At 39.6% G+C, this 27,285-nt stretch overlaps 1 protein-coding gene across 4 annotated transcripts in view; it reads right to left on the bottom strand.

The window, feature by feature from the left end:
- Positions 1-26,730, bottom strand: part of LOC127634880 (mitogen-activated protein kinase kinase kinase 15-like) — a 51,457-nt gene extending 24,727 nt beyond the window's left edge. Inside the window, exons 1-22 of one of the 4 annotated variants that reach the window (XM_052114614.1) lie at positions 25,967-26,730; positions 24,606-24,745; positions 22,895-22,918; positions 21,711-21,791; positions 19,747-19,940; positions 18,403-18,571; positions 17,803-17,909; positions 17,504-17,674; positions 17,137-17,249; positions 16,865-17,024; positions 14,840-14,990; positions 14,621-14,728; positions 14,490-14,539; positions 13,943-14,038; positions 12,844-12,931; positions 12,619-12,752; positions 10,944-11,071; positions 6,444-6,574; positions 6,092-6,197; positions 5,193-5,350; positions 3,566-3,749; positions 1,642-1,819 (exon numbers count right to left, since the gene is read on the bottom strand). In XM_052114614.1, coding sequence (XP_051970574.1) covers positions 1,642-1,819; positions 3,566-3,749; positions 5,193-5,350; positions 6,092-6,197; positions 6,444-6,574; positions 10,944-11,071; positions 12,619-12,752; positions 12,844-12,931; positions 13,943-14,038; positions 14,490-14,539; positions 14,621-14,728; positions 14,840-14,990; positions 16,865-17,024; positions 17,137-17,249; positions 17,504-17,674; positions 17,803-17,909; positions 18,403-18,571; positions 19,747-19,940; positions 21,711-21,791; positions 22,895-22,918; positions 24,606-24,745; positions 25,967-26,273 — 2,978 coding nt within the window. In that variant the 5' untranslated portion in view covers positions 26,274-26,730. The remainder of the gene's footprint in view (positions 1-1,641; positions 1,820-3,565; positions 3,750-5,192; positions 5,351-6,091; positions 6,198-6,443; positions 6,575-10,943; positions 11,072-12,618; positions 12,753-12,843; positions 12,932-13,942; positions 14,039-14,489; positions 14,540-14,620; positions 14,729-14,839; positions 14,991-16,864; positions 17,025-17,136; positions 17,250-17,503; positions 17,675-17,802; positions 17,910-18,402; positions 18,572-19,746; positions 19,941-21,710; positions 21,792-22,894; positions 22,919-24,605; positions 24,746-25,966) is intronic. The other 3 variants (XM_052114611.1, XM_052114612.1, XM_052114613.1) reach the window with 3 other exon arrangements.
- Positions 26,731-27,285: the final 555 nt, after the last annotated feature.

Below are 27,285 nucleotides of genomic sequence, written 5' to 3'. Positions count from 1 at the left end.
TATTTACTATTGATGGTTATTTTGACTGCTCCATTTCCAGCTGTTGTCATGATCTTCGTCTTTTTGATGTTGAGGTGGAGGCCCATCTTTTCACTTTCCTTTTTGATTCTTAGTATGAGGTGTTTTAGACCATCTTCCGTTTCCGCCAGTAATGTTGTATCATCTGCATAGCGGAGATTGTTGATATTTCTACCGCCAATCTTCACATTCTTCCTGATCTCATTTTCTCACGATCATTTCTGGTAAAGATTGAAAAGAAAAGGGGACAGAATACAACCTTGTCGCATCCCTTTCCCAATCTTGAACCACTCGGTGTCTCCATGCTGTGTTCGGACAGTTGCTTCTTGGTCTGTATAAATGGATCTTATCAACTGGATCAAGTGTGCTGACACTCTGAGTACTTGCAGGGCCTTTCATAGCTTATCGTATTATATGCAATCGAATGCCTTGCTGTAATTGATGAAGCACATGTAGATGTTTTTCTGATGTTCATAACATTTCTCCATAATCCACCGCAGATTTGTGATATGGTCACCTGTACCATGATCTCGCTGGAACCCAGCTTGCAAGTCAAGTAATTCTGCTTCGATGATTGGACGTAGATGCTGCTGTATGATCTTCATAAGGACTTTGCTCGCATGAGGAATCAGGGCTATAGTACGGTAGTTTTGTGCTTGTATCCAGCTCTTTGTGTATTCTCTGTGAGTTCTAATTTTCTTGGCCTGCACAAAAAGATCTCTGGTATGACCTTACATTTACATTTATTCATTTGGCAGATGCTTTTATCCAAAGCGACTTACAAAAGGGGAAAACATAAGCAAATCATCTCAAGGAGACATTGGTACGAAAAGTGCCATATTACAAAGTTTCACTAGCATCAGAATAGTATTAAAAACAGATTTAAGTGCAACAAGAATTCTTGTTGCACTTAAATCTGTTTTGAATACTATTCTGATGCTAGATATAGCTGTATGTATATATATATATATATATATATATATATATATATATATACTTATTTATTTTTTGTGACTGGTTAAGTGGTCTTGGAAAAGATGTGTATTTAGCCGTTATTTGAAGACAGAGAGTGAGTAAGCTTCACGGATGGAGTTGGGAAGGTCATTCCACAAATGTGGTATGATGAAGCTGAAAGTCCGGGAAAGTGTTTTGGTGCCTCTTTGTTTTGGTACAACAAGGTGATGTTCCTTAGCCGACCGCAGGCTTTTGGCGGGAGTGTAGTTCTGCATAAATGATTTTAGGCAGAACTACATCTTTTCGACAGTCCTCCTCCATTTGCTTGCATCGCTGATCCCAGTATGCTTCTTTATCCTTCCTTGCTGCCCTTTGAAACTTCACGTTTAGCCTCCTAGCCTCGTCTCGGTCCCCGGCAGCTTTGGCTGCTCTTCTTTGATCTTACATTTCTTGTATGGTATGCGTTTCTGCCCTTCTTCGATAATCGTGGCTTGGATTTCCAGCCACAACTCATCTGGCTGTTTGTCTGAAGTGCCAAATTAAATTAAATTAAATTTGATGCATGAGGCCCCAGATTAAAGACCTCCCGCACTTTGGGGATAAAACATTCTCTTGACAATGAGAGCTCTGGTGAGCAGCACAAGTTGGACTGAAATCTTCTGAGCTCACCTAAGGGAGTTTGAGTTGGGTGGTTTATTGAGGTTCTCAGAGCTTGAGTGTTTTTTCTTCTCAAAGAACATGTCTTGTTTGGAATCACAGTCTGGTGATACAGAGCCGGGTTCACTGCTGCTGCTCCCTGTGGCCTCTGCCTGCAGCTGTACTGGTAATGAAACACTACGGATGTAGTCTACAAGGAGTAAAACACAAACACAGAGTCACATTTATAAATGCATATACACATTCTTTCACATTCAATTAGTCAGAAAAATGGGAAACATGCTATCATTCTTGCTGGAAAGACCAGCTAGTTCACCAGCATATGCTGGTTAGGTGGTGTCCCCAAAAGTCTTTTTTACCGGGTCGACCATGACGATGCAGGTCAACCCACTCGGCCAGCAGCAAACCAGCACAAACCAGTCAGAACCTCTCTTGCAGGTCTAAGCTGGTCTTTTCAGCAGGGATAAATACTTTATATTGAGGATGAACATTCACAAAAACATATTATGATAGTATTCAAACTTTGAATACCCACTTTGAAAAGGAGAACACTTGAGCCAAATTAGTATGAAACACTTGTAAAGCAAAAGAACAACAAATTTCATCAGACACAAAAGGACCAATCAGAGCACAGCAAAATCATGCACTAAACACAGTCACCAGAAACCAGCAGAACAGCAATGACTATGAGCTGATGGCCCTCAAGAAGACATAGATGGTGGACACAAACCTTGCCACACTGTTACACGGAGAATCCAAGTCCAAGCGAGCCAATTCGACAATTGGATGCCATCAAGGGAGAAGGAGACATTGTTAGTGGTTAGATTTGGCCCGGTATTAAAAAGACAAGTGAATAAAACCAGTAAATGCACTGGTCTAAGGCATCGAGTAACACCGGTGTGGTTTGACTTTGCAGCCAACAGTCAGTAAAAAATATTTCTGAATAATAATTCTGCTTAATTGTAATGTACTTATGGAATAAAATATGGAATGTCCCATTTATAGATGATATATGATTTAAGATATCTATATATGATTGTGACGATGAGGAGGGCTTGGCTGGCATGCGCTGAATCAACTGATCAGCAGGAGAGCGATATAAAGGGCGGCCGGAGATGCCGGTTCGGGAGAGAGAGAGACGCACAAGGCCGCGTTGTGTGTGTCTGTTTGTGTTATGGTTTATGTTTGTTTTATGCTGTTTTGAATTAAATCTTTATGTTGACTGTTCCTTTATGCCTCCTCCTTGCCCATCCTTATACTGTTACAATGATATACTAATATATATATATATATATATATATATATATATATATATATATATATATACTGCATTTATACTTCTGATCTAACTTCAGTGTCACTCTCTTTTTACTCTTGAATCTTGGAACTGTGGAACTGTGTTGGCTGTAATGTTTAATGTTAGAAATGAAGATATAGACAGCTATGCCACTAACAAACATTCTTGTCATACTTTTGGCCATGTGAACAAGAAATCTTGAGAGATTTCTGAGAAAGCAGTGAGCGTGTTTGTGTGAAACGCTACACCATGAGAATTCTTTTCATTGACAGCAGGATAGCTGAAATGAGCCGCGCGAGTGGAAGCCATTTGTGAAGTTAAAGTGAGTCCGTATTGTTCTGATTTTTCTCAGGCCCCTTCCCTGCACAGAAGTAGGTGACATTGCTTGTGTAAGTCCAATTTGGACTGCAAGTGACCGGCTGAGAGCAGTTTGAACCTGTTACAGCGGCGAGATGCAGGAATGCCGGGCTATGGGGGTGGTTTGGCATCTCTGTGTGTTTGCCTGAGAGAAATGTTCTATGTGTGCTCTCTCAAGACCCAAAATGCCATACACACCATGGATATGACCAGAGGGGTCAACCAAGTTTACGTTATTATCACAGCTGTGGAGAGCATATAAGACTCGGTCAGAGATGTTACCTGAGGGTTTTAATGCAATCTTGTTCTTTTTGCCTTTGATGTGTTGACGTAAAAACAGATCTTTGAGCAGGTCCCCGGCCATCGCTCTTTTATTGGGGTCAGGCTCAAAGCAGGATAGGATAAAGGATTTGGCCTCTGAGGAAAGAGACTCTGGGATCTCAGGGTGGATTTTAAACATGCCCACCTAGTACAATCGGAATAGACATGAGTGGAGGAGAGTACAAAAAAAATAATTACAGCTCCATTTAAAAGAAAATATTGTACAAAATATTGCAACGAAGAACTGAAGACTTGGTAAAATTTTTGAGGATAATTTTTTTAATGCTAGACAAATCTGAATTATATTTAATTGGCAATTTGCCATCTATTTTTTTTTCTGATATACATAAATATTCTGTGTATATAATATAATTATAATTATATACATAATATTAAAAAAAACAAATGAGCACACATCAATCATCAAATCATTTATTGACACTCAAAAATCAAAAACACAGGATTTATTTTTTAGCATTCTTGTTTTAACGTTCCCCATGTATTAATTTATGAAATCATTGATATGAAATATTGATATAATTTCAAATAAAATCTTCATTTAACCAATTAATTTCAAAAGGTCATACAGAAATAGTCCTCAATCCATGTAATAATGTTATTTTTAAGCAATTCTCATCGGTGTTCACATTCTGAACTTTGATTTATTATCTTATGATACTAATGGTGCGTTCAGACCAGAGGCGTCGAGAGCGTCAAATTGACCAGAAGTCTTTCGTTTTCTATGGTAGCCAGCATCTCTTGGTGGTGAGAAGCGTATTGGGCGTTTTGGGTTGTCAGAGGAAAGTGCGGGCAATGGTAATGAGCTTTGATGCGGTTTGGCGCCAACCTATTGGAATATAGAAGTGCTCCGCTCTAGTGAAGTCTAGAGAACACAACAGAAACAAATTATTGCCGTGGCTGGATTTCCCGTAATATATGATCTGTCCATGTTTACTTACAGGGATATATGTATTTTATTTAGTTTATTTTGGTAACAAACAACCATAATTTTAATTACTTTCTGCCATCGATCTATTTCTTACTTTCACATTTAAAAGATTTCATAAGGATATACACTACTTGTGATAGGTCGGCAAAAAGATACCGGTCAACATGTCTGTCATCAAATATAAAGTTCACAAAACCAAGCATTCAGAACGAACGTTGCCGCCAATTTCAACTACGTCAGTGTCCACGAATCTTCCATAGCATTGTTGGCAGGGCAGCCAGAGCGAATTTTGATGCTCTCCTCTCCTCTTGTCTGAACGCATGGTTATCCATTTGGTAAATTCACCTTTTCATCACAAAAAACATGCACAATTAAACTTCAAAACAATGCATTTCTTAGAACTTCTTCACACTTCGCGTCCAAAATATCGGACTGCAATGACCCATTTTTTGTATTTGGAGCTAGGTTAATTTAAATTTTTAAAGAGTTTTATTTGTATTTTGATAAACTAAATATTCAGCATTTTACAGCGTGTTTTTTTCTGAATATTTTACTTTCCTATTGTTCAGAGCATCAAACACACCACCTGGTGTGAAAGGGCCTTAATTTATAAATATTGATAAAGAAAACTCCCTTTACCTTAAACATGGCAGCTTGTGGCTCTCCCAGCTCATGGAAAGGGGGTTTGCCTGTCGCCATCTCTATGATAGTACACCCCAAAGACCAAATATCTGCAGGTGCCCCATAACCTCTTGGGCCTTTGTCGATGATTTCAGGGGCCATGTACTGCAACGTGCCTAGACAGTGGTTTGCCAAGGACAGAATTAAATTAGAAAAGAATGGGCTGTTACAAGAAGTTACATTAATTCAAATAAATAAAGGAGAGCAGGATGAAATGATGATGACGGCAGTGGAGGAAGGCGAGAGGAAGAGACGGAGGAAGGACGGATGAGTGCACCTGCTCTAATGCCTTAGCAGACACTAAAGAAACACAAACACACTCCCATCTCAGAAGCTATGCTAATCTAATTACTTTCCCTCAGGAGACATTCTCATGTTACCAGTGACAGGGACTCATAATCACTCACTGTGCTGTCTGTTTTGTGTTAGGTAACAAGAGTTATCTAAGCCCTGGATTTTGTCCCAATACACACAAGAGGTTTAACTAGACAATGATGTGCAGCAAAAGCAGGCAACTACATTTAAATGTTTAAAATACATGTTTTATAAAACATTTAAATGTTTTGCTTGTATTAGTCTACAGGTCTCAGTAGAACTAAGTTAAGTTAATTTTTGGGTGAACTATCTCTTTAAGGTACCACAACAGTGTTGTGATGGGGGAAGTGCCCTGGCATAGACAGGAGCATCCTATTTGGTAGGGCTAATGAGTGGCTAAACTTTAACTAAAACCAAACCTGTGACCTGCAAGACCTCCAGGATGTATGATATATGGCACACAACACATGTCAGATGGAAAAGGGTCACTTGAAATGCTCTCTCTTTAAAAAGACAATGAATGTAAAACATAAATAATATACCAGTAAATGTTTCTGTGCAGGGATTGACTCCAGCCAGCCTCTTGGATGTGCCAAAATCAGAGATTTTCAACACACCGCTGTAGGTGTTGACCAGGACATTATCCCCCTGTGAACAGAAGTATTTGGTCACTGATTGTCCAATTCAAGTAATAGACAAATACATTTTAGAGCACATTTAAAAACAGGAGACATTGACCCACAGTGCTTTACAACTGTAAGAAAGCTTTAAAAAGTAAAACTGAAGAACATTAAATAAATAAAATACATAAATAATGACAGCAATGATCATGGTAAAAATAGTCATCTTAATGTAGATCCAAAAGATTTGTCACAGTTTAGCTGTTGTTGTTACCTTGATGTCCCGATGAACAATTTGGTTCTCATGCAAATAACGAAGTCCTTCCAAGATCTGTCGGGTGTAGAAGATTATGGTAGCTTCTTTCAGGGGACCCCACTTTGAACGTAGCAAAGCTGACAAACTGCCTGTGAATAAAGGTGACAAATATATCACAAACAGTGCTGTGTAGAAACGGATTACATGAATCAGATTGCATAATTCTAGTACTTGTAATAAGATAGGATTTTTCCTTGTTTTCGCTTTCCTTGTGTTTTCTGTTTGTCTCAAGTTATTCCCCCCATTTGTTTGTGATTGTGGTTTGTTCCGGGCATAACAACACACACGACTCCTCCTCCTCCTGATTGTATCAACCAACTCACCTGTTCCTCATATTCTCATCAGCCTGTAAATACTTAAACCCTGGTTCTCAAGTCACTCATTGCCAGATCGGTCAGTTAGCCAAAGAGTTACTAATGTTTAGGCCTCCTAGATATTTTTGCTAAGCTCTACCTACCTAGAGTTTGTGTGTAGCCCCCAGTCTCCTATATTCCAGGACCACAACTCACCTGGCCTGCCTGCGGCTCTGCTCAGCCACTCACCACCAGCCCGGCTAGTCCTCTGCCTCCGCCTTCACCAGCCTGTTTTCCGCTACCTGTGTCTACAAACATCTTGTAATAAACCTGTTGAACTAACTTCCTTTTCTGCGTATGTGTTCTGTTTTTGGGTCCAGAACTGTCATTGGTCATAAAAGAACAATCTGGCCAATATGGACCACACAGAATCAGATTCTGTTTAGAAAGCAGGGGCAGTGGTGGCTCAGTGGTTGAGGCTCAGGGTTACTGACCAGAAGGTCGGGGGTTCAAGCCCCAGCACCACCAAGATGCCACTGTTGGGCCCTTGAGCAAGGCACTTAACTCCAGGTTGCTCCGGGGGGATTGTCCCTGTAATAAGTGCACTGTAAGTCGCTTTGGATAAAAGCGTCTGCCAAATGCATAAATGTAAATGTAAATGTAGAAAGCCCTCTCAAGCCACGGTGTACTCCTTGGACAGCATGAACAATATCTTGCTGAGAGTAACCACACCATGGCAGGTCATATTTCTCAGAGCAGTAATCAATTGAACACAATTTCCTCTCTACTTGCTCAGTTGTCGACTGGTCACCAGCCCAGCCTGCCCATTGCTGCTGTGTCACATCCCACTCCTCAAGTTACTCTCCTTTCGTCCAGGCCTCCACAGTGTCCGGCTGGAAAGATGAGGCTCTCCAGGGGTGTTTCTAAGAGGACTCAATGATCAAGTTAAGGATGAACTTGCTGTAAAGGATGAATCTGACTCCTTTAACTCACTTGATTCCCTTGCCAAAAACAGCTCAGAGAAAGGTTCAGTCGCTCTTACTTTTCACCCACCTCATGTTTGCCTCCCATGCCCCCTGAAATACTGCCGCCGATCACCTCCGAATCCACAAGCCCCTTCTAATTCCACTCCATCTGGGGAGGAGCCCATGCAATTGGCTCGGGCCCGGCTTACTCCTGCTGAACGTCTTTGAAGACTGAAAGTGTGTGAGTGAATCTACTGTAGCTGGCTTGGTCATTTCCTGGTTGCTTGCCCCTCCCGGCCAAAAGAGGGGGCTTACCAGTAGGTGAGGATTTACTGGTGAGCCAGGTTCCCTCTTCTGTGTCCCCTCTCCACATACAAATTCAAGCTAGCCTGTGTTCTAATCAATGTCCCCTTCCTCTGCTAGCCCTGGTTGAATCTGGTGCTGATGTTAGCTTACTGGATAGCAAACTAGCTTCCCAGATTGGAATTCCTGTTGAACCGCTGGCCTCTCCCATCACAGTGAATGATCTGGATAGAAGATTAATGGCTTGTATTACTCATTACACTCCTCATTACTCCTGGTGCTCTCTGGTAACCATTGTGAGCACATTCAACTCAACTTAATCTCCTCTCCTATGTCTCCTCTCTTTCTAGGATACACATGGTTGAAATTACATAACTCACATATTGACAGGTCATTTTGAAGATAATCAATTGGAGCTTACCCTGTCATTCATCCTGTTTGCGGTCTTTTCTCCCATCTACAGAAGCTGTTGTTGCAGCACCTACCCTGGAACCCCCTGATCTGTCTTCTGTTCCCTCAGTATACCACAACCTGTGTGAGGTCTTCAGTAAAGAACAGGCCCTCACCTTACCACCTCATCGCCCTTATGATTGCGCTATAGACCTATTCCCGGAGCTCCCCTGCCTTCCAGTAGATTGTACAACCTCTCACATCCTGAGAGAGAGGCCATGGAGAAGTACATTAATGACTCCCCCGCTGGAATTATCCGGCCCTCTTCCCCTCCCTTTGGCGCAGGCTGCTTCTTCGTGGCCAAGAAAGACCACACTCTCAGACCCTGTATTGATTTCTGTGGCCTAAATAACATAACCTTAAAAGCATGTACCCCCTAACTCTCATCAACTCGAGAGCCTATTCACAGAGCTACAAACTTCACCATCTGGACCTGAGAAATGCTTATCACTTGAAAAGAATAAGAGGGAGATAAGTGGAAAACATCCTCCAATACACCTTGTGGCCACTTCGAGTACTTAGTCATGCCTTTTGGACTTTCCAGCATCCCAGCTGTGTTTCAGGCTCTTGTGAATGACATCCTATGAGACTTCCTCAACCGCTTTGTCTTCGTGTACTTAAACAATATCCTCATCTTCTCTTGCACCCCCTTGGACCACATCAGTCACATCCTCCTTCAAAGGCTTCTTGAGAACAGAATATTTGTAAAAGCAGAGAAGTGTGAGTCAGCTTCCTGGGCTTCATAATTTATTCTGGGCAGGTGTGGACAAATCCTGAAAAGATCCAGGCAGTGGCTGAGTGGCCTAAACCAACCACTCTCAAACAGATACAATGATTCCTGGGCTTTTCAAATTTCTACCATCATTTCATCAGGGATTACAGTCGTGTGGTAGCTCCTCTCACCAGACTCGCCTCTTCCTCCTCTGCTTTCATTTGGACCCCTGTGACAGATCATGCTTTTGCCAATCTCAAAGAACTGTTCACCTCAGCCCCAGTGTTAATTCAACCAGATCCCTCTCTGCAATAAATTTTTGAATTGGATGCCTCTGATTCTGGTGCTGGAGCGATTTTGTTCCAGCATACAGCTCCAGACCAAAAAATGTCATCCTTGTGCCTCCTCCCATCGCCTGACCTCTGATGAGTGCAACTATGATGTGGGGAACCGTGAGTTGTTGGCAGTTAAGATGGCCCTAGGATAATGGAGACACTGGCTCGAGGGTACAGAACAACCATTCGTTGTGTGGATTGACCATAAAAATGTAGCCTAACTCCAAACTGCCAAATGGCTGAATTCTCATCAGACCCATTGTGCCTTGTTCTTTGGTCACTTCAACTTCACCCCAACATACCGTCCTATATCTATGAATGGCAAGCCCAACACACTCTCCTGTCAGTTACTATCCGAGGACACCTCCCCTAGCCAGGATCCTCCTGTCTTCCTGCATGATACGAGCCATTACTTGGGAGATTGAATCAGTAGTCAAGGAGGACCAATGCACCCAGCCCGACCCCGGTAATGTTCCCACTGACTGTATGTTCCAGACTCTGTGTTTCCAAGTTCTCCAGTGGGGTCACTCCTCCCAATTTGCTTGCCACCCTGGGTCCAGTCACACCTTTGACCTTCTGAAACGACACCTCTGGCCTACTATGGATGCAGACACTCGGGCCATCATCGCTGCCTGCTCAGTGTGCGCCCGTGGGAAATCCTCACACCGTCAAGAGACTGTTCGACGTGCACCATCATGGACAAGGCATGCAATACTTTGTGGACTGGGAGGGATACGGACCTGAGGAGTGGACTTGGGTGCCCCACTCTTTCATGCTAGACCCCTCGCTCAATAGGCATGTCCATCGGGCCCATCCTGACAAGCCTGGCCTGCATGCAGCTCCGCTTAGCCACTCACCGCCAGCCCGGCTAGACCTCTGCCTTCGCCAGCCTGTAATAAACCTGTTGAACCAACTTCCTTCTCCATGTCTGTGTTCTGCTTTTGGGTCCAGAACTGTCATTGGTCATAATATTAATGATCCCCCTAATTTTTCTTATTTTTTATTACTTAAAAAAAAAACATAGCATATTTATTTTTATTTATTTATTTTAAATCAACCTAACACTGATATTCGTTTGGTAAGTCTTCCAGTCTTCTTTTTGCTGTATTCTTCCTCATTAAAATTTTTAATCAAAATGGTACAAGACTATTCTACTCCAAATAAACAAGAGTTAGGTCTGGCTCTGAAGTAATCTGAAAGTAATTAGATTACCTAAAACATGCAATCCAAGAGATTGCTTTACCGATTACAATTTTGTAGAATGTAGATTTTAATCAATACCAGATTACAATTCAGAAGTAATTTACCCAGCACTAGTCACAAATCACATTTAATGAACAAATTCATTGTTAAATTTGAGTCCTAAGACAATAGATTTTTCAGAAACAACACTCACGTACCTCCAGGGACTTGTTCCATGAAAATCTTGATATAGCCATCTTCTGAAACTGAGCCCAGGTACTGAACAATGTTCCTGTGTTTCAGGTACTTATGGAGGGCAATCTCCTCATGCAGAGGCTGAGAGTACCTGCAGATGGCATACCATAAAGTTTAGTATTGTAGAACTACATTTAACCTCGTGAGACCCTGCGTCCACATGTGTGGAAAATACGTTTTGGCTCGCTATAGGCTATGCTTGAATTTTTTTTCAACCAATTGAGCTGTTCAGGAGACTCTATGCTGTCATTAAATGGTTAAACTTCCAGGACATCGTGTCAAATGATAAAAAAACACGGTTTCAATCTCAGCTAAGTTAGTCTTTTGGAGAAATGGTAACAACTACATCTGGTAAGAAACAAGCTTAAGTTTTCACATTAAAACCTATTTGGGTCAAAAGAGCAGTCTTTAGTTTAGTCCAATATGCCATTTTAGAAATTGCATTGATTTATCTTGAAACAGCATGTTGTTAAACACAATGTCTGCATACATGGACAATAGGACTAACTTTCCATAAAAATCCTACATTTATTGTGCATTATCACATTGAGAATCAATGGACTTATATTACTTTCAGAGGCTGTATACAGAGTTAGGATGAAAATAAGGTGCATTTCAAACTTTTATGAGACCAGTGAAGACAGACAGCACACTAGAGGTTATGTAATTCACTAATTGGAGCAAGGGAGCACCCTATAGCTTTCCTATGCAGTGTATTGCATTCACTTATAACATCTGGTCAAAATTTCAGTTTCATGGTGCAGATGATGTTTGGACCACTCAACATCTTTGGCAGACATGGGACATTGATAATTAGTACATACTGTAGATTCTAGTACATAGACTTTTATCAGAATTATTTATTCAGCTTTATAGAAAATCAGATTTAATGTCTATAACATGAATAAGCAACAATCCTGGACATATAACAAACTATTTGATGAAAGAAATCTGACTTTCTGTAGCTTGGTATTACTTAAAATTTCACAAATTAGTCCCGCTGTCCACATATGTGGACATATTTTAGAAAAACTGTTTGCTCTGGATTTTTTTTTATGCTCGTTTATTAGGTGCTACTATTTACAAGTCAAAAAGAGAAATGGAAAATTCACACAGCAGTCACGCATGGGAGGTTAAAGGAATAATTTACCCAAAAATTATAATTCTGTCACACCTTATATGAGAGTTGTTTTTAGCATTAGATAACTCAAGTTCTAGTTCAAGTTCTAGCATGTTCAAGTTTGAGCCACTGTGAATGAGCTTCTCTCATAGCTTCCTGGATGTCATGAACGTGCAACAGATGTCAAGATTTTCAAAAAAGATGTAAAAAAACAAACAAATTACTTAAATTTACTTAAATTGTATGTCTTCAGAAGACTTGGAATATGATGCACCAGTCACATGGATTAATTTTACAATATCTTTGGGTCCTTTTTAATGTTTAAAAAAGAAGCACTATTCACTGCCAATACAGGCTGTGATATTCATTAAAATTCTCTTTTTGTGTTCTGCACAAGAAATAAAGGATTAAGGGTTTGGAATAACATGAGTATAAGTAAATCATGACAGAATTTTCCTTTTATTCCTTTAATACAGCACATATTTAGCCATTTAATCACATTAACCTACAGTTCTTACCTGCTGTCCCTCTCTGGGATCTCTTTGATGGCAATGCGCACCTGGTTGCTCAGATCTCTCCCTGCGTAGACCACTCCATAAGTACCCTTACCGAGAACCACCCTGTCTCCATTCTCATTATAGTCGTACTCGTACTGCAGAAAGATGCAGGGTTTCAGTACAACAATCCACACAAATATAATACAGACAACAGAAAAACTTCAGGTGATCCATGCAAGTCCTCACCTCCAGGGTGTCTCCATCTCCCTCTCCCTCCAGCTCAACAGCATTTCCTGATCCATCTGTGATCAACTCCTTTACCATGGAGCAGAACCTTAAAATAACATATTGGTGACAACCATGCACAACATACGCCCTGTTTACACCTGATTATTAAGATGCGTTTTGTGCGATCAATTCACAAGTGTACAAGCAAGACACATTACCGTTTGAACCTGGTCGTAATATGTGTCTCTTTTGATGAGGGAAGGGTCTCTGATTTCATGATAACATATATTAAAGGAATATTTTGGGTTCAATTTAAGTTAACATCGGTCAACAGCATCTGTGGCATAATGTTGATTACCACAAAAATTTATTTAATTTAATTATTAAATACATTTCAACTCGCCACTTCTTTGCTTTAAAAAAAGCAGAAATCAAGGTTAATGTGAGGCACTTACAATGTAAGTAAATAGGGCCACTTTTCAGAGGGATTAAAGGTAGAAATGTTTTTCAAAACTGCACATAACCACTAAGTTAAAGCTAAGTTATAAATCTTGTTTAGCTCAGTGGTTGATTGACACCTGAGTGGGCGGTGCTTTGCTGCTGTTCCAATGCATTCGAACAGATTAAACTTACACTACGATCCCAAAGTGATCACATAATTTTTCAACCTCTTTCAACCACCTCCAAATGTGGTTGAAGTGGACAAAACATTTTGGACACCGTTTACACCTGTCTTTAGCATCATCCCGTTTCAACTGGATTGCCCAAAATAGAGCCTAAACCTTGTGTAAATGGGACAAATTAGTAATTTTCATAACAAGTGCTACACTACCCTATAAAGCCAAAACATAGTAACTATGCTAACAGTGAAACTTGAAATATGGCTTCAAAGTTTTTTGATTGTCCAGCCAAATGTGGACTGTCAAAATTTCACACTCCACTTTCTCTGAATCCGAGCATAGTTCAGCCAAACAACTCTAATAGTCTCACGGGACAGTTCGTAGTCTAAAATACAAGATTTTAGTCAATTTTCATCAAATGTGTGGTTATTGTGTTTTGGCTTTGAAGGCAAGTACAGTTTGAAACATAAAGACGATGTTCACACAGTCATACCGACCTGCCACTCTGCTCCTCTGTAGAGAAGTAAATCTGGAAATCATCAGAGTTATCGTGGACATATAAAAAACAGCAGCGCTCATCAAACTTTGAGATGCTACAGAGTGGAAAGAGAGAGGATAGTGAGTTTGTTTCCCATCCGCAGGATTATGAACAGATCACATTTACATGGAAGGTGTGCTGTTGAAACAGCATATGTAATGTGAACAGCCAGAAGATCATAGAAGTCTTAATTGTTACTGAGGCTATCATTCTTCTGCCTAACATCTCCTTTTGTGTTCCACAGAAGAAATAATACAGGTTTGGAACACCATGAGGGTGAGTAAATGTTGACAGATTTTTGGGGGGTAAACTATGCCCTTAACAAACATAGTGAAGAGAATATTTTATCTCCAAAGTAGGACTAGTTCCTAAATCATCAACATGTCTTACTTATTTACATCATGTTAAATGACAGTGTGCAGTCAAGGAAAGAGAGCGAGACACTGAGAAAATGAGAAACTGAAAAAAAGAGATACTGAGAGAGAGTGAGAGAGAAAGACTCCTACCTAATGCCTTTGATGGATGACGCTGTGAAATTCCACTCATGTATGCCCTTCTGTGCACAGATCAGGAATAGCAAACAATGATAGGAGGCTCCTTAAAAAAAACACTATTTTGACATTTTGAGGGTACTGACCGTCTCAGCAGGAGACACATGCCATATAGAAACATTCTTTTCTTCAGCTTCACTGTTAATGGACACATACGAGGGCTGGTACACTTTAGTCGGCTCGAGGATCAACACCTGCACAATGGAATAAATGGCAGGTCCATTAGGAACTGTTCTACATCAATGAATGCCATGTCAGTACAGGTATGATCTTGTATAAGACAATAAAATAAGGTAGTGTAGTACTGGAAAGCGGAGGCCATTGGTTGATCCTTGTGTAGCCTCCACGATAATGTCCATCCAGAAGTTGAGTCTCTCTCTCTGAGGAGAATGCTCTGTGTTCTGCTTCTTAAAATGCTGAATCAGCTGAAGGTTCTGGACAACTGATCGTAGGTACCTGACAGTAAAAATGAATGTCCAAAATATTGAATATTCAATCAGTCATGATCAATTGTTGTGTCAGAGTCAAAACTATGTATATTATTCAGAGTGGTGCCATATTTGATTTTTGACAGGAATGAAAATTAGGCTGTGATCAGCTAGTGTAGATCCAACTTTGGGGAAATCTGGCCTCGCACACATTACTTTCTTAGGTCATTATATTAAACAAATCCACACAAAGCTAGTCTAAGTCACTAGTTCAATAAGCTCTGGGCTTTCCTGGACCGGGTAAACATTATGAGTCAGGTAGCCATTCGGACAAACAGGCCCAGGCATACATAGAAATTTTGTCAATTAGCATAACACCATTTGGCCAGTGGCAATAGGCACACCTAGCTAACTTACACTCTGTGCACATGGCTCTTTGGAGCAGCAGCAGTACATAAGTCTTTGCGATAGATCTGCTTGGCTGGGGGATAGTTGTGTTTATGTATGATGCGTTTGTGTAGCTTCTCTGCTTTTTGGGGGGATTGTTTGCATGTCTATTTGTGCAGCAGCATCTCATATATGATCGATGCAGCATATCTTGTGTTTTGTCTAATTGTGCAGCAGCATCAGCATGTCCAAATGCTTAATTATGTCTGTGTATTTTCTAGAATTCGCAAGTCTCTCTGCTTCCTCTGCAGCAGCCGCAGCAGAAGCAGCCGCAGCAGAAGCAGCCGCAGCAGAAGCAGCAACATAGTAGATCAAGTCAGCCAAGTTCAATAACCTATCAACATGTCATATCCACATTAAAATGCAACAATTTTTCAAGAGTTGTCATGATTGAAATGACCAAAGTTCAGACATGAAACTTTAAGTGGCACAAACTTGCTATCTGTTAGCCAATTGACTCACTCACAAGTGACAAGTTAAGCCAGTTGGCTTGTATGTGTAAGCTGATTGGTCCTTTGACAAGTTTTCGGGTAGCCAATCAAATTATGTCTCTTTGTCTTACATTTAAATTGCACAGTTTTGCAAATAAGTCAGTTCACTGCAGCACATCTTCGAGTTTTTCTTTAAAAACCAGCCGCTCCCCAGCTTCACTTGTCCAATTCTGCTACATGGGGATAGTTTGTATGTCTATTTGTGCCGCAGCATGTCATATATTCCAGATGCAGCATGTCTTGCATTGTGTCTAAATGTGCGAAAGCAGCATGCTCCCATGTTTAAATGTGCTGTAACCGATTTTTGCCATTCTAACTTCCACGAGACTGAGTTGTTGAATTAGCCACACCCCCACTTTCAAAAACCCTGCACATCAAAGATACAGTTGAAACCGTCACTGAGCAGAAGAGCAGAATTAGAGCAGTTCCCATGGTGTCAAACATAAAAGAAGCAAAATAGCACCATTCAGCTGACAACTGTTATGAATCTGAATATGGCATTACGCCACATTAAGGTCCTCTTTAACTACTACACTTTGAGAATAAGCAAAATTATTGACAAGCAAATGTATCAAAGACTGCGGCCCGTGGACACATTTTTGTTTACCGTTTACAGACACAGAGACCGATGAGATATCTCAGGACACATATTTTGTGATATCTTTCAGAGACTAGGAACATTATCTGCAAACGGTTTCATAAAAACATCACATACAGCACCTTTTATCTCAGTATGACTGTGTATTTTCTAGCAGTAGCAAGTCTCTGTTGCTCTGCAATTCTGCCAAGATCAATATCCTATCAATAGTCATACCCATATTAGCATGCTAAATCTTTCCGAGAGTTGTCATGACTGAACTTTATTTTTTAATAGTGCAGAGGAACATGTTCTCCTTTTTTCATGCTAGTTATTCTATTTTTGTTAATATGACATAAATATACTACAGGTACACTGCAAGTTTACCATATGCGTGGCTTGAGTTTGAAGAGTTTCTCTGCAGCCTGTACAGCTTTGGGAATGTCATTTGCCAGCATACTGACAGTAAAGAACTGCCCCACATCCCAATAGTTATTCATCTTCTCCAGACTGCCTTTACGGCCCAGCAGACTGTTCAACCTCACACCTGTAAGAAAGAGACAGACAGAGAGACTGAGAGCATGTTTTTATTGTTTTCCCTTCATGAAGTGAATTGACAAGCTGAAACAGGAAACAGGAAGAGTGTGTTCCCCCTTTACCGATTTTCCTGAGTTCTATGGAAGTCTCAAACTGCTGTCCAGATACAATAAGCAACACTGCCAGATTAATGCCTGAATATAGAGTGGGTTGCAGCTCAAAGCCTTTTCTATACCTGCAACACACAATAAATATTAAACAACTAGATTTTCAGAAGAAAATGTGAGTGTTGTTTGCCCATACAAAAATTGGCAACAATCCCTAGAAACAGTATGGCTCTGGTCCTTTCTTCAATGCAAGTCTTTGGGATTATAGTTACTTATAGTTAGTATACTTAGTATAGTTAAAATACACAGTTCTCTATGCACATTAAAATGTTCACCTGTAAACTAAAACTGGAAATAGCTTCATGCAACATATTTAGCTCACCACTGGATGGCATTGTCTCTGTTTTTGGTGTCCTTGCAGTCAGAGTCAAGGAAAATGTCTTTATAGATGCGGCCACACAGACAGAACATGTCAGGTGCAGGATGCTCACATGACTGCAGAACCTGCAGCATCACACGTAAAGCCTGCTCTCTGTCTCCAGGGCTGTTCCGTCTGTGAGCACATAAACACATAAACAAACATAAATCCATTTGCTTTTTTAGAAATAGCACCAAGTTCAATGTTTGTTTGCCAAGCATATGAATGGGAGAATAATCCACACAATGCAGATTTGTGGTTACCTATTGAGAGCAAAAGCATAGTGGAACTGGATCATAGGCTGGTTGGCCAAGTCACAGGTGGGCAACATCTCAATGGTCTGTACCAGCTTCACCATGGCATCGTAGTCCTGAAATAGACACCAAATACATTTGGACAAGGAATATTCCAGGTTAAATACTAAGCATGTTACTAAGGAATAATTATTATAATAATTCACTCAAAATGAAAGTTTTGTCATCATATACTCACCATAGTGTTATCCAAACCCTTAAGCCTTTATTTTTTTCTTCTTCCATGGAATACAAAAGGAGAAGTTAAGCAAAATGTTAACCTCAGTCACCATTCACTTTCAGTGAATCTTTTCTCCATATAACAAAAGTGAATGGTGACTGAGGCTAACATTCTGCCTAATTTACATCTCATTTTTGTTCCAAAGAAGATTGAAAGTCATATGAGTTTGGAACAACATAAGGTTGAGTAAATCATTTTTGAGGGTACTATCCCACTCAGATATCCCTTTAAGCTTGCTTTTCAGTACCACACAGAATACGTTGTACTGTCTTTTTTTAAAAACAAACAAAAAGATGCTGACATTTTTGTCATGCTTTAGATATGTATACCTGTATATCTCTGTAGGAGAAGAGCAAGTTCATCACAATGTCCTGAGTCAAAACCTCTGTGTTGTCGATGCGTAGTTTGATACGGGTAAGCTCCTTGGCCAACTCTTCTCCCTGGTATTTATCTCGAGCTTTTCGAATGTCATTCAGGAGTGTGTCTTTGTATGAAGCACTGCAGGGAGGAAGAATCGGTGACAGAATGGGGATCACTGACCGTCTGATGCACATTGCACACGAAAATAGCAAGAGCTGGTGAAAATTCGTCAGTTCCAGTGTGATTGGCAGGCTTTACGCAACTTTTGGGAGTCGGGTGGACCAGTCTACCTGTAAACAAAGTTGTGTTTACAAGGTACTGGTCTGATGCAATGAGCATTTTCTTGGAAGAACGAATCACTGGATTTGCCAAAGTTTGCCAGATTAGTGGCATGAAATCTTTAAAAGATACTCACAGTGTTGCTTGAGGTACTTGAGTAGCAAGCGACCTAGATAATTACAAACTTTTTTACTTGAGTTACTTGTGACATAATCTGGATTTATTACTGTTGGATGGACTAAAATCCGATCACACATGGTCTACACACATTTCCACTAATTTCTTCAGTGTTTTCTATAAAGATTTATAAAATAGTTGACAAGAATTTATGCTGATAATCAAAAGTCTGGTTATGCAAGAATGGGTGCAGGAATCTTGGAAAACAAATCTGCAGGAGTTCTAAACTTTTCAGTCATGACATCTGAGCTCCAGGTGAAAGGACACTATGACACTTGCTAGAAGATACTGGAGTTCGAAATAAATCTTGCGTGCACTTGTGTGTTTGTCTGTCATGATGCTATAATCTGTCTGAATTAATTTAAGGTCTCTAATGCTATGTAAAATACAAGCTACAGACCTTGCTGAAAAAGTCAATGCATGTCCAAGCTGTTTTATGTTGCTTTATTGCTGGTATAGCTGGAGGACTACCATAGCCATGTTGTTCACCAGCTAAAACAATAAAAAAATGGTTTTGGAGGCCAATGGGGGCTTGCTGGTTAAAATAATTCATCAAACCTAAAGAGACACCAGCATACCAGCATCCATATCACAACATACTGTACTATAAGTTGGTGACCAGCAATACTGGTCATTTCAACAGGGGAATTCCACTACAAACTTATATCATTACACTAAACTAAACAAAACCGCTATTCTTTATCAATGTACATTTGTTTACAGCATTTGGAAGAAGTGTCCATGCATTGTGTTCAGCAAAACATAGTGTGATGTCATTATGTAACTCTGCAAAGTATCAGCTAAAGAAGACAAGAGCACAGAGTGGTCAAAATTGATCATAACGTGAGCAGCCATACCAAGCCGTGACGTGAATGTCTTTGAGCAAGCTGACAAAGCGATCCACCAACGGGACGCAGAGGGGCCCCAGGAGGTTGTCCCAATTGGGTTGCATGTATTCCGACGCTCTACGCTGGGCTACATTCTCACAGCACATGTACTCATTGTTGGGTGTCATCACGTATGGAATGAAATAGTAGTTCCCACTGGAGGCCTGAGGAAGAGAGGCAGGAACAAACTCTAAATCTATGAACAAATATAGTTTTTCTGTGATTTACAGTAGGGGTTTTTAAAATTAATTTTTTTATTTTTTAATATTGTGTAATCAATTACACACTCTCATGTTGATTTAAACCCATTTGACTTTCTATCTTCCGTAGAACACAAAATGAAATGTTAGGCAGAAATAAAATCTCAGCATTGTTTAAAAAAGGTGCAATGAAAGTAAATGGTGACTGAGGTGGCTAGCATACTGCCTAGCATCTCCTTTAGTGTTCACAGAATAAAGCACGTCATACAGGTTTGGAATGGCATGAGGATGAGAAAATGATTAAATACTTTTCATTTTTGGAATAGCTGTTGGGTAAATGGTTTGTTGAAGAGATCTACCAAATTACAGAATTTATTTTTTACTGTCATGGTTTTTTCACATCCTTGTCACCTTTAAGTTACCAGGACTCGTATTTTGATATGGTCTTGTCATCTGTCTCTAGTCTCCCTTGTACTACATTTCCCATGATTCCCTGCACTCATTGCTACCATCTGTTTCCCATCATTGCTCCCAGGTGTTCTGTGTTTGGTTATTATCCCAGTCTGTATATATACCTTGTAGTTTCATTCATGTTTGTCAGTTCTTATTTGTATTTCAGTGAATGAGTGGGGTTTTTATTTTTTTATTTTTTTATTTTTTATTTTTTATTTTTTATTTTTTTATTTTTTTATTTTTTTATTTTTTATTTTTTATTTTTTATTTTTTTATTTTTTATTTTTTTATTTTTTTATTTTTTTTTTGGTAGATTTGCTGGTCTGTAACCTTGTACGTATCATAGTGTTCTTGCCATTGTTTTGTTCCTGGTTTCACTCCTCGTTGTAGGTATAAAGAAGCTTGCGTATAGATCCTTGCCTCTCATCTCTGACAAATCCTTACACTGACGTCTTTGGTTTATTTGAAAATGTTACTTTAAATTCCAGACCGGGTTGGAACTAAAATGCAGGAAAGTAGATTTCCAAGCTCAAGATTAAGCACTGCTGCACAACAGTATAAGATCCTACAGTATAATAACAGATCAGACTTGTAGGAGACCACAGGAATGTGTTTGTCTTGAATAAGATGTGATATAATCAATTAATTCATGACAGTTAGAACTGTACCACTGGGTAAAATAACAATCTCAGTGTTAATAATGCTGTACTCATCAAGCTGGCAACAACTCTTGAGAATCAAGAAAATCCTGTTAACACCTCTGTGATAATGTACTATCCTGGGATTACAGAGTGAAATGTAGAAGGTGGCCACAGCACATCATAGTGCTCTGCCACATCAACACTTCAAATGTAAGAGGTCACCTAAACCTTATTTCAAGTCAAATGCCCATTATGCATTCACGTTATTTAAATTATTTTCTAATTATAGATTACATTTATTTCTTAGAACTCCTTAAAAAATATTACAGGAGACTGACTTATTTTCTAATTATAGATTACAGTTATTTCTTAGAACTCCTTAAAAAATATTACAGGAGACTTCTGATCATAACTGAAAAGTTCAATGTAAAACATCACAGAAAAATAACATTATAAAATAACCAATGGCTTTGCCTGAGATGAGTGAATCAAAGCAATAAATTCCAGAATCAACGTGTCTGCCAGACTGAGAGGATCTGAGATAGACAGTGACATTAATGGTCACTCATTCCAACACATATGGACGAGAAGCCATTTCTTGGATGTTTACAGCATGCACCAGCATGTTTGCAGTACCTACTTTGTTCCTTAGGCCGGAGCCCCTATACTCAGGAGGCAACTGGACCCATGGGAAGCCTATTTTAACTGGCCTTGCAGTCTTCTCCAAGTAACACATACAAAGTGAGATAAGAAGATAGAAAAGGACAGCAAAAGAATAAAGGGAATGGAAAGAAAAGGAGGCAAATAGAGTGACAGAATATATGCACTACACAATAAAGGTGAATGAGGAAGCTATACAGAAGAGAGAAACTATAATATAGAAGAAACTACAGAGGAATTATAAGATAAAGACATATAGAGGATGATCTATGATAAGGTGATTAAGAAATTGAAAGGTGTGTGTGTGTGTGTGTCCTTTTTGGTGCTTGATAGCCCTGATAGCCCATGCACTTAAATTAAACCCTCCACGTATATCATTGAATGGAGCTTGGACATTCTGCTTAACAACTTCTTAATTGTTCCATGGAAGAGAAAGTCATTTGGGTCTGGAATGACATGAGGCTTAGAACTGAATTGGTGTCAGAATTGTAATTTGTGAGTAAATTATCCCTTGAACATCAAGGCCAAAATTCCTAAAGAATATCAGTGTATGAAAGCAAACATAGGAATAGCTTCCTTACTGTTTGCAAGACTGCTATTGAATCGATCAAAAACCAATCCTGAATCATTGTTCTGACACAGAGGAAATCTATGAACACATAGATGCCTCTTTTGTGTGTTTCAGAGTCATTTCAGTGAATCATTTAGTTCTAAACTGCTGCCAATGTCATGGTCAGCTCCCTCTCTGCACCCGTTCCATTTAAGAGGTCTATTTAAAGACCAGCACTAAGTGTACAGGGCTCATGACCCTCTCCTTTCACAAACAAACCACTAACACCCACTGACTGACCAAAGTATCATTACACCTTGAGAGCCCTTGTGGGTTTATCAGAATCAGAAATGGTCTTTTAGCCAAGACATGGCAACCCATCAGAACCATGTTTCCACTCACAAAAGATTAGTGTATGTGGATCGGGCCAACATGTAATATGTGGAGGATGTATTTTAGGACCATGACACAGAAGAGCATGCAAAACATAGCATAGTATGTCATAAAAGCTTAAATATCATACACAAAACTCTTGACACATGAGAATAGCGGCAATGTTCTCAAATGTCATAAAATTACTAGTCCTTTTGAGTCTGTAGTGATTTGATACTTACTGTGTTTTTCTGTGCCACCATGTCCTACATAAAAAAGAAAAGAAAGAATTACTTAAAAATAAAATGTTATGCCACTTACAGAAATAAATTACTTTATTTTGCACCACTAAAGCATGTTGTTCATCACCAAAATGATACTTAAGTGTATTATAAGACAGATTTTTAATAAGTAGATTTTTCAATTGTCTGATGAAAATGCAATAGGTGTTTCTTAGGTAAAAATCACCACCACAGTTTAGGATGTTTTGGGTTGTAACCATGGCTGTGCTATATGGTTGCTAATCTGCTCTGAGTAGTTGCTACGGTGGCATTGCTAGTTGGTTGTTAGGGTGTTCTGGGTGGTTGCTAGGGTGTTCTGGGTGGTTGCTATGCTACAATCTGCATGTGCTGTATGCTTCAGAATGAGTGAAACCAGCTGCTCATACACTGAAAACACCACATTATGAGCATCATGTGTATTGATGACAGAGAGCAGAGCAATCATTCATCATGAAGCATGCAGCACATGCAGATTCTTTATTTATATAATTAAATCACAGTCTTTTTCAGTTTATTAAGCACATTATGCATTATAGCGATCTGCTTTATCAGAGGTGCAAAGTTGTTGTCAAAAATATGCAAACTCAAAGGGCTTAACTCTGTTTTCCACCAAAATGAAAGCTAGAATTAATTAGATACATGCAATTGCATAATAATTATAAATCAATAATAATTACATTATATTTAAGCAATATCTCACAACTTAGTTGTTGTACTAAGTTTTCATCAATGCATTAATACTGTGTTGCTCTGTTGTGCAGCACTGCATTTAACACAATAAAATAAATAAATAAATAAATGGTATGTTGAAAAGATTTATGAATTAATTTGATTAGACAGCCTTTTGATAATAACATTTTATTAAACTTTAAAATGGAATTCAGAAAAAAATGGGAAAACAGAATTTGGGGAAAAATGAAAAAGTAAAAATAACACAGATTTCATAGTTCCCTTGATTAGCACATTATGTTTGGCACACATACTGTATTTCAAAATATTTTACCACTTGCTTAGTATGTTGTACATTCAGTAACACATGGAAAAAGTTTTTCTATTAAGCCACTTCTTAAATGTATTTCCTGACCAATGACAGTGTGGTACAGTGAATTAAACTAGACTGAAGGAGTTGGATATATCAGTGCCATAAGCGAAGCACATGGTCATGATCAAATACAGTTGCACAAACAGATCTCGTGACCCCACTCCCCATCCATGATTGTCATCATACACACTATGCTAGAGCACATGCTTTTCCAATGTCTCCCTAGCAATGTGTGCAGCTGTCCTGGTACTGCTAAGGGGTTGCATGCCTGAGCCATAATACAGAGCGTGTTGTCCTAGCAGTTTTCTGTCCAGTGTCCAGAAAACATAATACCCTCATATGCTGAGAATAGCAGGCCCTGATAGTGTCCGGCCTCTTTGTACAGACGACATAGAGGTCAAATGTAACCCCCCACACCCCCCACGCTATTCAGAATAAGGAAGAGTGCAGATTATTCAATGAGGGTCTTTGAGGGGAATATGAATAGTAATTTGTAATCCAGAAGTAACTTATTTAAAAAGCAATGGAAGTCTATGGCATGTTGCACTTTAGATAGCCATGTAAACATACAGTATGGCTGCATGTGTTTGTGGGAGTGAAGGTGTGTGTTTTTAAGACCAGAACTCTCACCTTCAAGGACTGTGCTGTGTCAGGGTCTGTGTCATGGTAGAGGATGACATTGTTGGCCATGTCAAAGCTCTCACGCACACCAAGGTGATAAAACAGTGAGGGCTGTCTGAACACATCGCTCATGTCCACCACAGCAATGTCTGCAATCAGTCAGGCACACAATGATCAAGTTGGAGGAACATATACTGTTAAATCCCCCAAATACAATACAGAATGCTTTATTTGCAAAAGTTTTTTTTTTATAAAAAAAATTCTCTTTAACATTGATTCATGACATGATCTAGAAAGATTTCTTGACCCACTTCTTTTTAGACAAATGAAGTTTTGCACAATTAATGCATTTCAGGAAATTAGGACCATAACAGACCCTGTGTTTGTTCTTTTGTCAAATATGTACATATTCACATGAGCTTCCTTTGTACACAAAATAAAATCTTTAAATAAACTTTAGTCTATGTAATGTGGTTATATTTGCTATTTTCTAGTCAAACAAACTGACATTCATCCAATGGACTGCAATGCAAGCTACTGAAAATGTGGTTGAAAGCTTTGCAATAGTGGAAGTCACCAAATACAAGACCAGACTTGATATAACCAGGATCATCATGTATAACTTAAAGACTCAGAAGTGGGGAGTTTGCTACACAATACAATATGAAATAGCCTATATATATATATATATATATATATATATATATATATATATATATATATATATATATATATATATAGGCTATTTCATATTGTATATATATATATTTATTTATTTTTTTTTTTTACTTCTGCCTAAATGGAATAAACTATAGAATATAAAGTTAAATTCAGGATGAAACACAAAATAAAGTTTTTCTTAATAACCCTTTCCACACTTACTGCAAAAAGTGAAAAAATGCCATATAAAACCACAGCCCTTTTACACCCTAACATAGGCCAAAGTTAAACCTTATGGGTTTTGACAACAAAGAGTGTGCGGCCACACCTGCAAGAGGGAGGTGACTTGGCGAGTAATTTACAGGAAAGGAATGCGCTGGAGGCAAAGGTTCCCAATTGCACTCTTAAATTCCAAGACGGAAAGTAACAATCTTCCCATGGGAATACCCAGTGACACCCAACCCCTAACATTAACCCGAAAATGCTCAAAACACATGTACTTTGGATAAGTATAAGTACAGTGCTACATGACCTAAATTGGGTGTCATATTACTCTAAAATATGGGTGTTAGGGTACCTATCAACATGCAGAGTTTAATATGATCCAGGATTGCGCACTGATGCCGTAAATCTAACCTGACCTGTGCCATGCATCCAAAACAGTTAGACATGATGTAGGATTGCGCACCCATGCCCTGGGGACCACTCACCTGCGTCATAAAAACTATCAAGCACCGATGTCTCTCCAAAGTCTAAGCGTCCAAAAGTCACTGTGGTTAATATGGCACTCTCTGCGTCGCAGGCGCGCTGGAGACATTGCAGCGCCCCGGACTCTGGGCTGTTGGCAGCCACTGCCTTCAGTCCATCATTTAGCACATAAACCGCCCTCAGGGAACGCTGTTTGGTCACAGGACTCGGACTGGCGACATCGGCTATATCCACGACTGCAGACATGGAGACCGCAGCGGTGTGATCTCCTCCAGCTTCTGCTGTAGTTTGATTTGACATGATCTCCATAGTGCGAGTAATAGTTGTCCCCCCCCGCCCCCTGCGCGTCCTTCTTTTCTTTCCGACGTTAATCAATCATGAATAAAAAAGTTTACTGCGCACCTGTGGCACGGAGAGATGCGCTGTGACGTCCAGCGTCTTGCAATTCATTAAAGCAGCGTGCATCACTAATATAATCGATCATCCAGTCCTGGTCCAGTTTGATCTCGTTTGAAACTGAGGCACAGGGAGAGAGGGACTTTTATGCACCAACAGTTATGCACGTATCCAAAACGCAGCTCTTTACCAAATAATATCCAATTGTTTGTTGGCGGAGGAAGTTAGGCAACGTTACCATAGTGTATCCTTCCGTTCAACCATGACCATACAGCAGTATCAGATATTTCATAAGCAAGACAACTGCGTAAATTCTGAGGACAGTATTCTGGCATTTCCCCTTGCTGTTGTCACTTCAAGTGCAGTCACTCACTATTGAATCAAAATGTCTAAATAGAAAACGTACCCGTGTTGATAAGCGCATGGAAGTGTTGAAGTCAAGACCACCTAAACCGAGACCAAGTCAAGACCGGAGTGTATCGATACCGAGAAAAGACCAATAAATACATTGAGGGGTTGAGACCAAGACCAAACCAGTGAGAGTCCCACACGGCATGACACACTTACGATAAAATGTGGAACATGCAAACCATAGACACTCCTCAAATTGATCTGAAAGGTCCACGTTCCATTAAAAACACCCACAGAAAAAATAATAATAATATATAGGCCTGTATGTGTTTGTGTATATCAGTGTAGCCTACCATGAGAAATGTCTTGATAAAATAATCAAAAGGCATTGCAGAGGTGAATTGTGTGTGAATTTTCTAAGAGCAAGCAAATACTAACAATCACTTAGGAGCTGAAATCAACTTAACCATCTTTATTCAACACTCCTTTTACATCCACCTAAAACAATAACATTTTTGTGCAAGCATCACATCAGGTTTTCTGGATGACGCTTCCCCTAGAAACCTTAAGAACA

Source organism: Xyrauchen texanus, chromosome 42 (assembly GCF_025860055.1).
Source record: "Xyrauchen texanus isolate HMW12.3.18 chromosome 42, RBS_HiC_50CHRs, whole genome shotgun sequence".
Classification (NCBI taxonomy): domain Eukaryota; kingdom Metazoa; phylum Chordata; class Actinopteri; order Cypriniformes; family Catostomidae; genus Xyrauchen; species Xyrauchen texanus.
The sequence above is the reverse complement of the archived record's forward strand: the minus strand, read 5'-3'. Positions and strand labels throughout refer to the sequence as shown.